At 48.5% G+C, this 13,304-nt stretch overlaps 1 protein-coding gene across 1 annotated transcript; it reads right to left on the bottom strand.

The window, feature by feature from the left end:
• Window positions 1-459: 459 nt before the first annotated feature.
• Window positions 460-12,657, bottom strand: LOC132479611 (histone-lysine N-methyltransferase PRDM9-like). The gene is made up of 11 exons (XM_060083145.1): window positions 12,589-12,657; window positions 12,054-12,177; window positions 11,623-11,730; window positions 9,527-9,576; window positions 7,549-7,705; window positions 6,832-6,933; window positions 6,351-6,622; window positions 5,866-5,933; window positions 4,533-4,729; window positions 1,707-2,856; window positions 460-1,036 (listed from the first exon to the last, which is right to left on the bottom strand). The coding sequence occupies exons 1-11, from the start codon at window positions 12,655-12,657 to the stop codon at window positions 460-462; spliced, it is 2,874 nt and encodes a 957-aa protein (XP_059939128.1).
• Between the last annotated feature and the right edge of the window lie 647 nt (window positions 12,658-13,304).

Here is a 13,304-nt window from a genome sequence, read left to right as displayed (position 1 = left end):
CCTTTTTGTGCCTGAACTGTGAGGTCGCACACCATCGCCGCCACCACACAGGTCATCCATCTTCTGTGCAGGCCGCGGATGATGGGGGCCAGGGACTCGGGGCGTCTTGGGGGCTGGCGGCCTCACCAGGAGTGAGGTTTGTTGCCAGACGGGAGGGGAGGGGAGGGGAGGGGGCAGGCCTTGAACTGCTCAGCCTTGCAGGGGATTCTAGGGCCATCTCTGGTGGGAGGTGCAGGTGAGAAGCCCCTGGAAGTTTCTGGGGCCCCTCCCCCACAGTATTTCAGTCGAAGCCCCTCTGCCGGCATCACCCCCAACTCCGTCCCTGCCGTGGCCCCTGCTGAGAGCCGCAGAAGATGGAAAGTTTATGGTGCTTCTCTTCCCATAGGGAAACAAAGCCACAGACACACATGTTCCCTTAAAAAAGCATGAAAGAAAGGAGACAATAATAGTGGATGTTTGTTATTGACATGCACATGGTTCACGTAGAGATGCTTCACAAGCCTGCATGGGGAGGGGGACTAAGGGCCGTTGTTCGCAGTCATGGGGTCTGGGCTCCCCCCTTCGGCTCTGCTTACAGCGTGCCCCATTCTCCACCAGACTTCTCTTAGAAAAAGTGAGTTGAAGGATAAAATATTCAACAGTTAAGAATTTCAAGGTGGCGACACCGTTGCACTGAAGCACACAGGCCCAGGTACACGGCACGTGCGTTAGAGAAGCTGCGGTGTCGGCTTCGAGTACACTGTGTGCAGGGGGGCAGGAGAGGTTCCGAGACTCACGGGTGGCCCGGTTCCTGCAGGCGCGGCTCCATACTCCGTTCTCAGAAGGTGTGGGCGAAGGCCGCCTTTCCCAGGTGACTGTGTGTGCAGGGCCTCCGGGGCTGCCCAGGCTCAGCGGGAAGGGCAGCGGTGGGAAGGGAGGTTGCCCGCACTGAGCATCCTGACCTCTCACCTCCTCATCAGGGCAGCCGAGTCTGCAGGTGAAGCAGCTGTGTCTGACCAGTGCCTGAGTGGCCCCTTCTTTGTCCAGCTCTAAAGACCTGGAAGACGTGGGCAGGGAGAGAACAACAAAGGGCGGGGCTTGCACTCTCAGCCATCTGCCTGTGCTTATCTATCAAACCAAAAGACTGGCGCTCCCATCCCATTTTATAGATTAGAAAAGAGGCACAGAGAGGTTGAGCACTTTGCCCTAGGTCACACAGCTGGTGAGGGCAGGGCTGAGAATTGACCCACTATGGTTGGATCTGGAGTCCACATGCTGTGCTGACCCTGAGGGGACAGCAAAGAGAGAGCAAGGGAGACCAGATACCCCAGATTGAGCCAGGCACACAGGCATGCACACATTCATGTACGAGGCCTTCACCTTTGAGGCTACAGAAGTCAGAGGAAACCAGAGAGGAACGAGGAGAGGCCAAGGTAGAATGCCCTTCCAGGGGTTCAGTTCCTATGGAGACTGGGGCTGCGAGTATGAGCTCTCTGTGGCCCTCTTGGACCCCACTGCTTTCAGTGATAAGGGGGGAATGAGGTACACAGTCTGGGCTTCAGATTTGTATGGAGACAAAATTTATTAAAACAGGAGTCCAAAAAACCATGAAGGGGATTGGTATGAACATCTCCAGGGCAATTAAGAAACTCTCTGCTGTTTATCTACCTTCTCTCTTATAATGAAAGCAGAGGATCTATTTAACCAGTTATTTCTGTGCTCATCACACTCTTAGGGAATGTAAGGGGTCATAGACTTCCTTTGAAGCTCCCTCAGAGCTGAGGTATGCGGTGGCTACATTTATCCTCCCGTGGTTAAGATGTGGTTTATTGGTAATGACTCCCTCACCCTCCCCACAAACATAGGGCTTCTCCCCTGTGTGTGTCCTCTGGTGTCTGATGAGATGTGACTTACGACTGAAGTCTCGCCCACACTCCCTGCAAACATAGGGCTTCTCCCCTGTGTGTGTCCTCTGGTGTCCGATGAGATGTGACTTTTGACTGAAGTCTCGCCCACACTCCCCGCAAACATAGGGCTTCTCCCCTGTGTGTGTCCTCTGGTGTCTGATGAGATGTGACTTACGACTGAAGTCTCGCCCACACTCCCCGCAAACATAGGGCTTCTCCCCTGTGTGTGTCCTCTGGTGTCCGATGAGATGTGACTTACGACTGAAGTCTTGCCCACACTCCCCACAAACATAGGGCTTCTCCCCCGTGTGTGTCCTCTGGTGTCCGATGAGATTTGACTTTTGACTGAAGTGTCGCCCACACTCCCCGCAAACATAGGGCTTCTCCCCTGTGTGTGTCCTCTGGTGTCTGATGAGATTTGACTTTTGACTGAAGTGTCGCCCACACTCCCTGCAAACATAGGGCTTCTCCCCTGTGTGTGTCCTCTGGTGCTTGGTGAGACTAGACCTATCCTTGGAGCCTTGCCCACAGCCTCTGTACTTGACTTTTACAACTCTTGATACTCCTGCCCCCATAAGTAATTTTCCTGTGTCCTCTGGATTCACTTTCTGGCCTGTGCTGGGCCCTGCCTCCATCATTCTCTCATGTGCCCTAGAGCTCCCCATTTGTCCTTTGGGAGAGTAGGAAAAGGCCCTTGAAATCCTCCTCAGCCTTATCCTTTTCAGCAAAGGTTTGGAGCTTTCCTTGACCTCTTGACCTTCAGGTTTGTCACTCCAGCTGTGTGGATCAGAATATTGCTGCTGCCGATTTTGATAGTCTGGGCAGGGATCCTGTGGTTGGACGCGGTCTCTTGCAGATGTTCTCGGGAGGACCTGAGACGGGTGACTGTGTTCCACGTGTTGGCTGAGGATTTTCTGACTGGAGAAGGCCAGAGAGCAGGAGCCACACGGATGGATCTTGGGCTTTGGGTCTGCTGAAAGAGGAAGCTTGTGGTCAGGTAGATGGTTTGTCTCCGGTAAGGCCTGAACCACTAATCATCTCAGTGTTGACAGCGCAAGCTCTGTCTCCCAGCAAGTGTGCCTTTACAGTCTACTTTTCCATTCCATTTTTACTCAGTCTTCTTCAGAAATCCAGAAAGCCCGTATCAAGGGCCTTTTCTACCTGTGGCCCTGACTAGGGACCTTCAAGTAGCATCAGAGGCAGCGTCACTCCTTATAGGAGGTGGAACTGCAGTGACCTTTGCCCACATACGAGTATCTGAAAAGTCCTATATCACTTTGTGACAGAGGGGCCACAGGTATTTTATCCTGTTGGGAGAGAACACTCTTGATGACAGGTGGAATCACCCCAAGTGACTTCCTACAAGGGGAAGGAATTTATTAAGTTAGGGGCACTCATCCTGGAGATCTCCAGATGTGGAAGGCAGGGTGGGGTAGTGGTTAGAGCTCCTCATTCACAGAGACATATTAGTTGAGCAGCCATTGTGTCTGAATCTCTGTGAGTACGTGGGATTCAGATTGGACAAGACCGAGTGTTCCAGGTCCCACTGACTAAAGGACTCTGGCTCCTGATGCCCCAATTAGGTCATGAATTGCTTCTCTCTCAGTTTTCCATAAAGCGGAAAATGAAAGTACGCCCTTCCTCAGAAAGCCTCACGAATATTCACACCTCATCGATTTCAGTCAGGCTTAGTCCGTTTAAAATGCAGTAGGAAGTCCTGTTTAAAAATACACCCCAGCTCCTGCCCTTCTTCAGCCAGTCCACTCTCCCCTCTCACCTGGAGATGAAGTGACCTCTGAGCGGATTCCCCACTGCTGTCTCTTTTGAAAAAATGGGCCAAAGCATCACCTTAGAGCAGAGAACATGCCCCCTGCAGCTGAAAACCGCATGGTTTCACGTCACCCAGGGGGACCCCCATGTCTGTGCGTGGAGCACAGGCCCTGAGGCCTCCGTGTTCTGTCCAGCCTGCTTCCTCTCCCTCTGTGCTTCCTTCTCTGACCACCTGCATGGCCTCTCTTTCCTGCCCTGGTGCTGCGGCACTGGCCGTTCCCCTGCCTGGAACACTTTGCCCACAAATGCTGTCTCTGGAGAGTGCCACACCCCACCCCTCCACTCACATTGATCCAAGGCACTTTTTCTGGGCTACTTTTCCTCAAAGCACTAATTGCTGTCAGGTATGAGGCACGTGCTGCTCTAGGGCAGTGATTCTGACCGTCCTGTTCAATCTCTATTTCCAGTTCGTGGAGCCCTGTCTGACAGTGTATGAACTCGTGTGACAACAAACCGAAATGGTGACTGAATGCACATCAACGTGTACACATATCATCTAGAAACATGGAGGAGATTAAGAAGAAACGGCTAAAGGTGACAGAACTGGTAGGTGCTCAAAAACTTGTTTTTTTCCTCTAAGCCTTTCAGCCCTATGTGATGTTATATATTTTTTGCATGAGGGATTAAAAAAATTAGAAGAAAAAATTTTAATATAAAAAATTTCCCTAAGAGTCAAAGGCTTATGGATCAATTTCTGAAGCATCTTAACTGAAATTTTACTGACTCCAGACTGGAGTTTACTCTGATCAAGAGCCGGACCATGAAAGCTCCCCAGGAGTGCTTCTTGCTTTGCGTTGGAAGAGTGGTGGCGCCCACCTCTGCCCGCCGTCGCGAGCTGGCTCTTCCACCCGCTGCCCCACTGGATGCCGAGCTCCTGGCTGTACTCGTCCCCGTACAAGACCAGCAGTTCACAGCCCGGCCTGACCACCCGGCAGGTTCGGTAGAAGATCTGCCTGTGATACTGGAAGGCCACCAGGTTCTGCTCCTCCTCATCCCGGGCACAGTTCACATACCTGGGGTTGGGGCCAAGAAAGGGAAAGAAAGCGCAGGCGATGAGTTCCCTCCACCTGTCAGACCCAAGCCATCTCCTTGCCTTCGCGGCCTGGTGCTGCCCCCAGCGGCCGCTGCTCCTGCTCGGGAACCTGCTGTTCACACCTTCGACCTTGTCCTGTGAATCCCTATCTCCAGATGCTGTTGCCCGTGCTCATCCAGGCCGGATTGCTTTTCTCTCCTTATGTAATTATCTGTTTTCCAAAGCCCAATTCCAGACCTGTCTCCACCTGGACTGGCCATAAAACTGGTGACCTCTGGCTTCTCTAAACTCTCAGTGAAGTTCTGTTTTTATTCCGCAGGACTTGGTGCTTCTAGTTTAGCACACATCCCTCAGCACTCAGCCCCAGCCTACGTTCTCTCGAGAGGCCTGTCTCTAGTCTCCCCACGTGTATCCAGGGCCCCCATTCACTTGCCTCCCCCTGTAGAAACTTGGAGAGAGCTCTCTGACTTAGCTCGAAACACAGAACAATAGTAGTTTATTCATTTTCTGCCTCCCCTGATGAAAGGAGGGGACCTTAGAGAAAGGGGCTGCTCACAACCATCCTGCAGTCCATTTGTTCCCTAGCTTCAGAACCCAGTTCTCATTGGAACCAAGGCTGGGAAGGTGGCCGCCCGCACAGACTAAAGGTCCCTTACGTCAGGTTATGCTGGTGCTGTGCACTTCTTGAAAAATAGGAAAACTATGATTAAATATTCCTAAAGTCAATTGCTTAATGTCTGTCTGCAGTGTGTCCTCCGTAAGGACATGGGTTATGTGATCTGTTTAAGTAATGGACTCCGTTTTCTAAACTGGAGCATAATAGTGAGTGCTTGATAAGTGTTAATTAGGTAAAGAAGTGTTCCTGGTGAATCTAGACTCCTCAAGTTGTTTTCAAGTAACCCAATTTTCTTGAGCACAGAGACGTATTTTGAGGACACATGCTATATTTTTATTTCCTATTTTCTGACATCTCTTGAAATGAAAGAGCATTGTATGGAGAAAAAAGAGGAACAGAAGATGTAAAAACCATTGAGGGGGGCAGTCTGAGAAGGAAAGGGACATGGGCTAGAGAGAGATGACTGTCCTCTCTGGAACCTGGAAACCTACTGGACTTACCTCATCCAGTTGGCCCAGGACTTGTCCTTTCCATCCACATACTCGTAGCAATTTCTCCCTTTGGTGATCTGAGTGTCAGAAAAAGAAGTTAAAGGCTTTTTTTTTTTTTTTTTTTTTTTTGGTGGGAGGTAATAGAAGAATTATTTCACTCTGCTGTCATCAGTGCTCTTCAGCCGCATGGATGCAACTGCCAATCGTGAGCACACAATAAGCTCCTTAATCACCATCCTCACGTCTGAGTCTATTTGTCCGCTCAGGTCAAGGGCCCCGCACGGGAGGAGCTGCTTCTTTGTGCCTGTACCACCATGCTCCCACCTGGCCTCTGATCTTTAAGTTGAAGTTCCGTGTTCATGCAAAGCGCAGTCAGTACACAGAGCTAACCGTGTGGTCCCCATCCACATCCTAGCGTGTTGAAGGTGAGGCCCCCCCACCCACAGAAGGGATGTGGAGGCCAGAGGACAGGGGAAGAGGTGGGTGTTTCTCACCAGCCAGGAGTATCCACTGTTGGCGGCCTCTTCATCTTCTGTGATCCGGCCCTCATAGGGGCCAAAGTGCAGACCCAACGGCAGATCGGATGCCTCATTCCATACTCCAAGCCCAGCCTCAGGGATGCCTGATGGTCTGATACTTAATCCAGGGGGCAGAGCGAGGGCTGAGCGGTTGGGATGCCCCTTCTCCACTGCACTGTCCTTTACAAATGTAGGGGCCCCATGAGCAGCACAGCTGTCAATGAAGAAGTTCTGACACTTCTCACAATCTGGAGGCGAGAGCAGCAGGGATTAGGGAAGTGCGTGTTCCTGGTCGTAAAGACCTTCAGAGAGAACCAGGGCGCTCATGTCATTTGGCCTCAATCCTGTACCCCAAGTCACTAGACAAAGGGGATGATTTGGGGACCAAATGCTAAGGTGAGATTATTGTAGCAAGACATAACAGCCTTCTCTGTACTGGGCCAGTGGGGTCACTCACAGAGGTAGTCGTCGTCCTGGGGCTCGCTGACCTCTTGGTACACGTGGACCTTTCTTTCTCGTAGGCTATACATCTTCACTTCAATCTGCTTTGTTCTGCGTTCTAAGTTGCAGAAGAGTAGGTAAGCAAGGTTGGTGGGGTCTGGAGTGTTTTATCAGAAAATGTGAAATACCCTCCCATCAGATTATCGCCTGTCCTTCTGTACACTTTGGTTTTTCCCCCTTTAACTACTGGTTCAGAGGGACCGAGGCTCCACACTGACTACAGACGCCCAGTTCAATGTTAGCTTCCTGTTCTTCCCGTTATTAGGTTTAACTTCCCAACCTTTCTACTTAGAAAATGGTTCATTGACACATTTACTCATTCAGAAAATATTTGTTAAGGCACATTACATGTTAGGCATTGAGCAGAGGCCTTAACTAAGAAAGCATGGCCCCTGTTATCACAGATGGATTTTTGAACAACGTGTATGTGTCAGTACTTTTATATTCAATTTAATGCTTTCAAACACTATACGAGTTATGTATCCTTATGTTCACTTTCAGGACCTCAGAAAACATGTAAGATTTTCCCAAGGCCCCAGTGCTAACTTCAGGTCTCAGATCAGTCCAGCCTAAATGCACACCTACCCCAAGTCCACCCCACACACCTAGGCCATACTAATCAGCCTTTCTAGAAAAATTAGAGGGACTAAAACCCCAAGTTATTTTCTCTTACCCAGCTTTTGTCTAGTGTGCCGTGCAGAGGTGCTTGCTGCTCCGGGAGGGGGCGCTGGTCTCTGGGCCTGTGCAGGGCCACTTGCCTTCTGCAGTTGCGCTGCTCCTGGCAATTTCTTCAAACTAGATTCATTACTTAATGGCACCGGGGGCACTGCCTTCAACGGGAGAGCCACACAGTAAAACACAACATGCATTTCTTTAGTTCTTTAGGGCTTATGAAGTGTTTTCACATGCATGACTTTAGTTAATACTTCAACAACCCTTGGAAATACCCGGGGCGGGTGGAGTCTGAACACTAGAGCGTAAATAAAGGGCCTAAGTGGGTAGTGAATCAAGACTAGAACCCATATCTTAAGGTTCCTTCCCTTCAACTTTCAAATTTCTCCGTAAAAGTGAGAGCGAGGCAGGGAGAATAATTGGGAAGAATCAACAAAGTCTGGGAAAGAAGCCGAGGGGTAAGGGCTTATAGAAAAAAAAAAGAGGGGGTCTTCTATTAATTAGTGGACCTCTGATGGACGAGGAAATGTGGAAAAGTACAGAGGGGACAAAACACTTCTGGAAAATGAGGTGACAGAGCAGTGAGACTGGGAAGAGAAGAAAGAAATGGTATGGCAGAAACATATCTAGACACCAAAGAAAATGATGCTGAAAGCTGCAGGTGGCCATATCCTAGAGAGAATGTTTGGAATGAGAGTAGCTGGTTCCCATCGATTCTGCTTGAATGAGGCTGTACGACTAGCTAGTTCTCCTGTTTCCTGATCCATAAATTGGTATACATGCTAATTCTTAACGTTACAGTGGACATGAAATTTAATAACGTTCACCAAGTTGTTTTGTGAGCTATTGATATTTAATACAGTGTGAATGTGAGAGTCCAGCCCTGCTATCAATTCACCCCCTCAACTGTCTGCCTATTTGAAATCTAGCTCACAGATACTATCTTCAGCACTCCCTGACCCTCTTACTTCTAGGTGAATGTTTAAATGTGGAGTCACTCATTCAGAAAACATCCAGGGGGCCCTCAGGGGCCTTGAGCTGGGCCTGGGACTTCTGTGAAGAAACGGGTATGGACCAGGCTCTCAAAGTTTGCAACGCAGGGGCAGGCTAAACAAATGATTCCAAACATGAGAGTTGCCTAATTAGAGCTCAGAGGAAGGAGCTGTTACTTCCTCCTGCAAGAATGAGCATTTGAAATCAGTTCCAGAGGGATGAGTTTCTGTTGAAATGCGAGTAACCTATATGAAGTCCTTAAGTTATTTTCTTATTTGTCATTTTTCAATTATCAAACTTGAAGCCAGTCAGGGCTGGGAGATGCTTCCTCTTATTAGAGTAGGAGGAGGCTCTGAGGTTGGGGATCCATCTACTTCTTCGTCTCGGACAATCCACTCTACAAATTGCCTACAGATCTGTAAGGTTCCCTTAGTCAGATGGTCTTAGCATGTCACTCACTTTGGCGTAGCAGAAAAGAACTGAGGTTGAAATCATCCATCAGATGAATGATATAAAGATGTATGAATAAGACACTGTAAACTTCATAAAACTATGGAAGTTCTACTCAGCTTGTAAGTGTTTTAGAGAAGGAGCTTTGGATGAGATTGCACTACCAGTGATACTGTGATCTCAGGCATATAATCAAACATTTCTTTACCTCAGTTTCTTGATCTATTCAATATAAATGGTGATAGTTACACTACCTATAGGTACGACAGGATTGTTTTAAGGTTTAAAGTGAGTTTATTCATGTAAAATGCTTAAAATAGAGTCTGAAATATTATGAAAATAATGTGAAAATAGAACAACCTACTATTGTTGCTATTCTTATTAACTATAAAAATGATGATGATATCAGACATTGTGCTAAAGAACCATGAAAGGAAGCAGCAGTTTCTAGGATACTCTGTGTATTCTCCTATTCTTACCTTTGATTGGATCCATGAGGAAGGTTTTCTTGTCAACAGGATTTGGGAAATACTTACCTTCTGGTGTTTACTGTGCTCCACTCTGAAGGCCACCCAAGAAGGTTTAACTAAAAGATGATGAGAAATCAGTGTTTTGGTTGGTAAATGTTTCCAAACTCTGGGCATCTGAATTAAGGACACAGAATTCTGAACCAGAGAGTGACAAGTACAAGGATTACCAAAGGGCAGATGGAAAATGATTTCTGTATGATCAACGCCTATGCTTCCACTGGGAGCATCACATAGTTTTCTTAAAATTAAAAAAAAAATAGACAAAACCTCATCTGTGCTTCATCCTATGTTCATAAAGTATCTAATAAATTTACTTCATGACAAAAATACTCAACAAAGTAGGAATAGAAGGAAATTACCTCAATATAATAAAGGTCATATATGAAGAGTCCACCTCTAACATCATACTCATTGGTGGAAAAAGTGATCTCTTCTAAGGTCAAGAAAAAAGGCAAGGATGCCCACTCTCACCACTTCTATTCAACATAGTACTAGAAGTTCTAGCCAGGGTATTAGATAAGAAAAGGAATCAAAAGGCTTCCAATTTGGAAAGAAAGAAGTAAAATTAGGTTTGTTCACAGATGACATGATTTTATTCATAGAAAATCTTTAAAATTCCACAGAAAACACTGTTAGAACTAATAAAAGAATTTAGCAAAGTTGCAGGATACAAAGTCAACACTCAAAAATCTTCCTATGCACTCGGGACTTCCCTGGTGGCGCAGTGGTTAAGAATCCACCTGCCAATTCAGGGGACATGGGTTCGAGCCCTGGTCCGGGAAGATCCCACATGCCGTGCAGCAACTAAGCCCGTGTGCCACAACTACTGAGCCCGCATGCTGCAACTACTGAGCCCGCGTGCTGAAACTACCGAAGCCTGCGCACCTAGAGCCCGTGTTCCACAACAAGAGAGAAGCCACTGCAACGAGGAGCCCATGCACTACAAAGAAGAGTAGCCCCTGCTCGCCGCAATTAGAGAAACCCCACATGCAACAACGAAGACCCAACACAGCCAAAAAAAAAAAAAAAGAAAACTATTGAGAATTATACTGGAAAACCTATACATCCACCTCCATTCAGTATTATGTCACCATTCTGCCACAACCACTGCGGGTCTTTTAATTTCTATTTCAAAATTCAAAAACAAAATAAAAACAAACAAAAAACTAACCAAGACACAGTGAAGCCACCTGCCAGCACTTACTCCTTTGGTGATGAATTTGGTACTTCTTATTCACATTCAAATTTTTATACATTTACGGCCTTTTAATGTACCTATAAACAATATATATATATATATATTTTTCCAACAAAAGTTCTCATATTTATTACTGAACCAAAGCACTAATGCAGAAACACTGACACAAGGAGAAAAATCATTTTTTTCGCAATGAAACAAATGGATGCATTTGTCCAGATAGTAGTGATGTTTTCAGAGTGATATGGTAAGATGCAAGTGACGTTCCACAGCATAAATACGTGTGCCACCTCATGTGTGGCTCCTTATAGACCCAGCTTGCTTCTTCTCCAGTGTCTTCTCTTGGAGTTGTACCTGGTTTTATTACCAGTTTCCTTTTTTTTTTTTGCGGTACGCAGGCCTCTCACTGTTGTGGGCTCTCCCGTTGTGGAGCACAGGCTCTGGACGCGCAGGCTCAGCGGCCATGGCTCACTGGCCCAGCCACTCCGCGGCAGGTGGGAACTTCCCAGACCAGGGCCATGAACCCGTGTCCCCTGCATCGGCAGGCGGACTCTCAACCACTGCGCTACCGGGGAAGCCCACCAGTTTTCATTTGAGTCCACTGGGGAATGGGACGATTCTCCTTTTGTTTCTTGCCCAGGAATCGCTTGATCGTGAGTCTTGTGAGAAGACATGGTGAGGGGCAGAGTCAACCGCACATCGGATGGCAGAGAAGGGGAGGCTAATTATTTTACATATTTAAAAACTTTATATGGATAGTCTTTTACTGTATAATATTCTGTTTTGCATCTTGCTTGTTTGGTGAAAAATTATGGGGTTTTTTTTGCTAATGCCTGAGATGCAGCTGAGACCTAAACCCAGGTTGGTTTCAGGAAGACACCTCTAAATCTTCCTGGCCCCTCACCTTGCAGCCTTGGAGTCCATTCTTCATCAGAATCCTCAGGGTCATCCACCTGGGGTTTGATGGCCTGCCTGCAGTGACACATGAAAGCTGGCCAAGGGGCTCTGAGACCTGGAAAGAAGCAAAATCTTTGTTCCAAAAGGGAAGAGCTGGAAGGAGGAACAAAGCCCAGAGGCAATGGAAAGTGCCACAAAGTCAGTGTGACTCGGTAGGATGGGCTGGGAGAGTCTAGAACAAGGCAAGAGGTGAGCTCTGCATTGCCAGGGCCAGGCCCACACTGAATACAAAAGAACACAAATTTCCTGCAGGTTAGTCTCCACACAGAAGGGAACTGTGAGCAGATGAAGCCACCTAAGAGAGAGCCAAGCTAACACTGAGACCTAAGACCTGGTTCCCGTTTCCCAGGCTCACAGGCACCCAGCATTTCCTGTTACCTATAGTAATCAGTGCTTCATAGTTCTTTTTCACATTCCTATATCGGATTTTTTCCCATTCTCCCATCTCTGTCCATTCTTCCTTGGAGAAGTATGTGGAAATGTCTTTGAAAGCATCTTTGGCCTAGAGAAAATAATAGATTTCATCAGTGACTTACTAATCTAAGTCAGAACTTAGAGCTGGGCCCTCTCCTTCACCTTGTGCAGGGTGTAGCCTGATGCCGCTGGGTGGTCTCTGTGAGAGACAAGGACGAAGACTTTCCTTCCTGACTGTGTCCTGCTTAACTGAGCAAACACTGAGCATTTTCCTAACTCTCCCTGGACACAGAGCAGTTGACGATGCTACAGTGTCCTGTCCCCATCCCCCGCCCTGCCCCACCATCTTAGACAGGACCAGGCACCCCCATCCTGTGTACCTTCACAGAGAAGGTCACCCAGCGGTGCAGGCCAGGAGTCTGTGGTCCTCCAGGGACCAGCTCCCTGTCCCTCCTGTAGAGCCGGCTTAGAGCCCGGCTTTGCCTCCTCCACCGCTCACCGTGGGCTTCCACTCTGTTCTCCCAGCATCTCCCTCGGTGCTCTCCTCCGGCCACCTGTCGGTGCTCATGGTCCTGGGACCGCCTCAAGGCCAAGGTGCCTGTGGAAGGAGAAGGTGCTGAGGTAGCCCAGGCCCCTGCCCAGAGCCAGGTCTGTGTTCCTCGGCTGGGGCATCCCGAGCAGGAAGGTGTGAGGACCCCAGCAAGGAGTAGAGGATGTGGAGGGTATTGAAGGGGTGGACGGATCCTCAGCAGCCACGACAGCCCAGCCTAATGTGAACTAGATTCGGTTTCTTTGGTCCCCCTGCAACTCGGCCCCTCGGAGGAAAGGCGCTGGGAGGGCTGAGTCTGTGGGTGTCTGAAGGAGTCCCAAGGAGACCTGGGAGCCCCGGGCTGCTGGACTGGGGTCAGCTTGACAAGAAGGGCTCTGTTCCAGCGAGGGACAGGGACTATTTCTCCAAGAAGGGTTTTGGGGATCTCCACCTGGGGACTCCAGAAAAATCTGGGCATAACGTGCCTTCTATGTCTAAGGGACAGATCGCTCAGCCTGAGGAGATTTGGGTCACTCCGGCTGAGGGAATTGGGGCTCCTCAGACCCGAGGGGATTCGGGGTCCCTTAGGCTGATGGTATTTGGCGTCTTTTGGCTAAAGGGATGTAGGAGGCGCAGGCTGAGAGAACTTGGCACCTTTGAGCCTGAGGAAATCGGGGGTCTCTCGT

Source organism: Mesoplodon densirostris, chromosome 19 (assembly GCF_025265405.1).
Source record: "Mesoplodon densirostris isolate mMesDen1 chromosome 19, mMesDen1 primary haplotype, whole genome shotgun sequence".
Lineage (NCBI taxonomy): Eukaryota > Metazoa > Chordata > Mammalia > Artiodactyla > Ziphiidae > Mesoplodon > Mesoplodon densirostris.
This window is presented reverse-complemented; position numbering and strand designations above follow the sequence as displayed.

Coding starts and splice junctions, on each gene's coding strand:
- LOC132479611 (XM_060083145.1), bottom strand. CDS start 12,657: ATGAGCACCGACAGGTGGCCGGAGGAGAGCACCGAGGGAGATGCTGGG. Junction 5,934..6,350: donor ACAGTGGATACTCCTGGCTG/GTGAGAAACACC, acceptor TCTGACACTCAG/ATCACCAAAGGGAGAAATTG. Junction 1,037..1,706: donor CCCTTACATTCCCTAAGAGT/GTGATGAGCACA, acceptor CACGTCTTCCAG/GTCTTTAGAGCTGGACAAAG.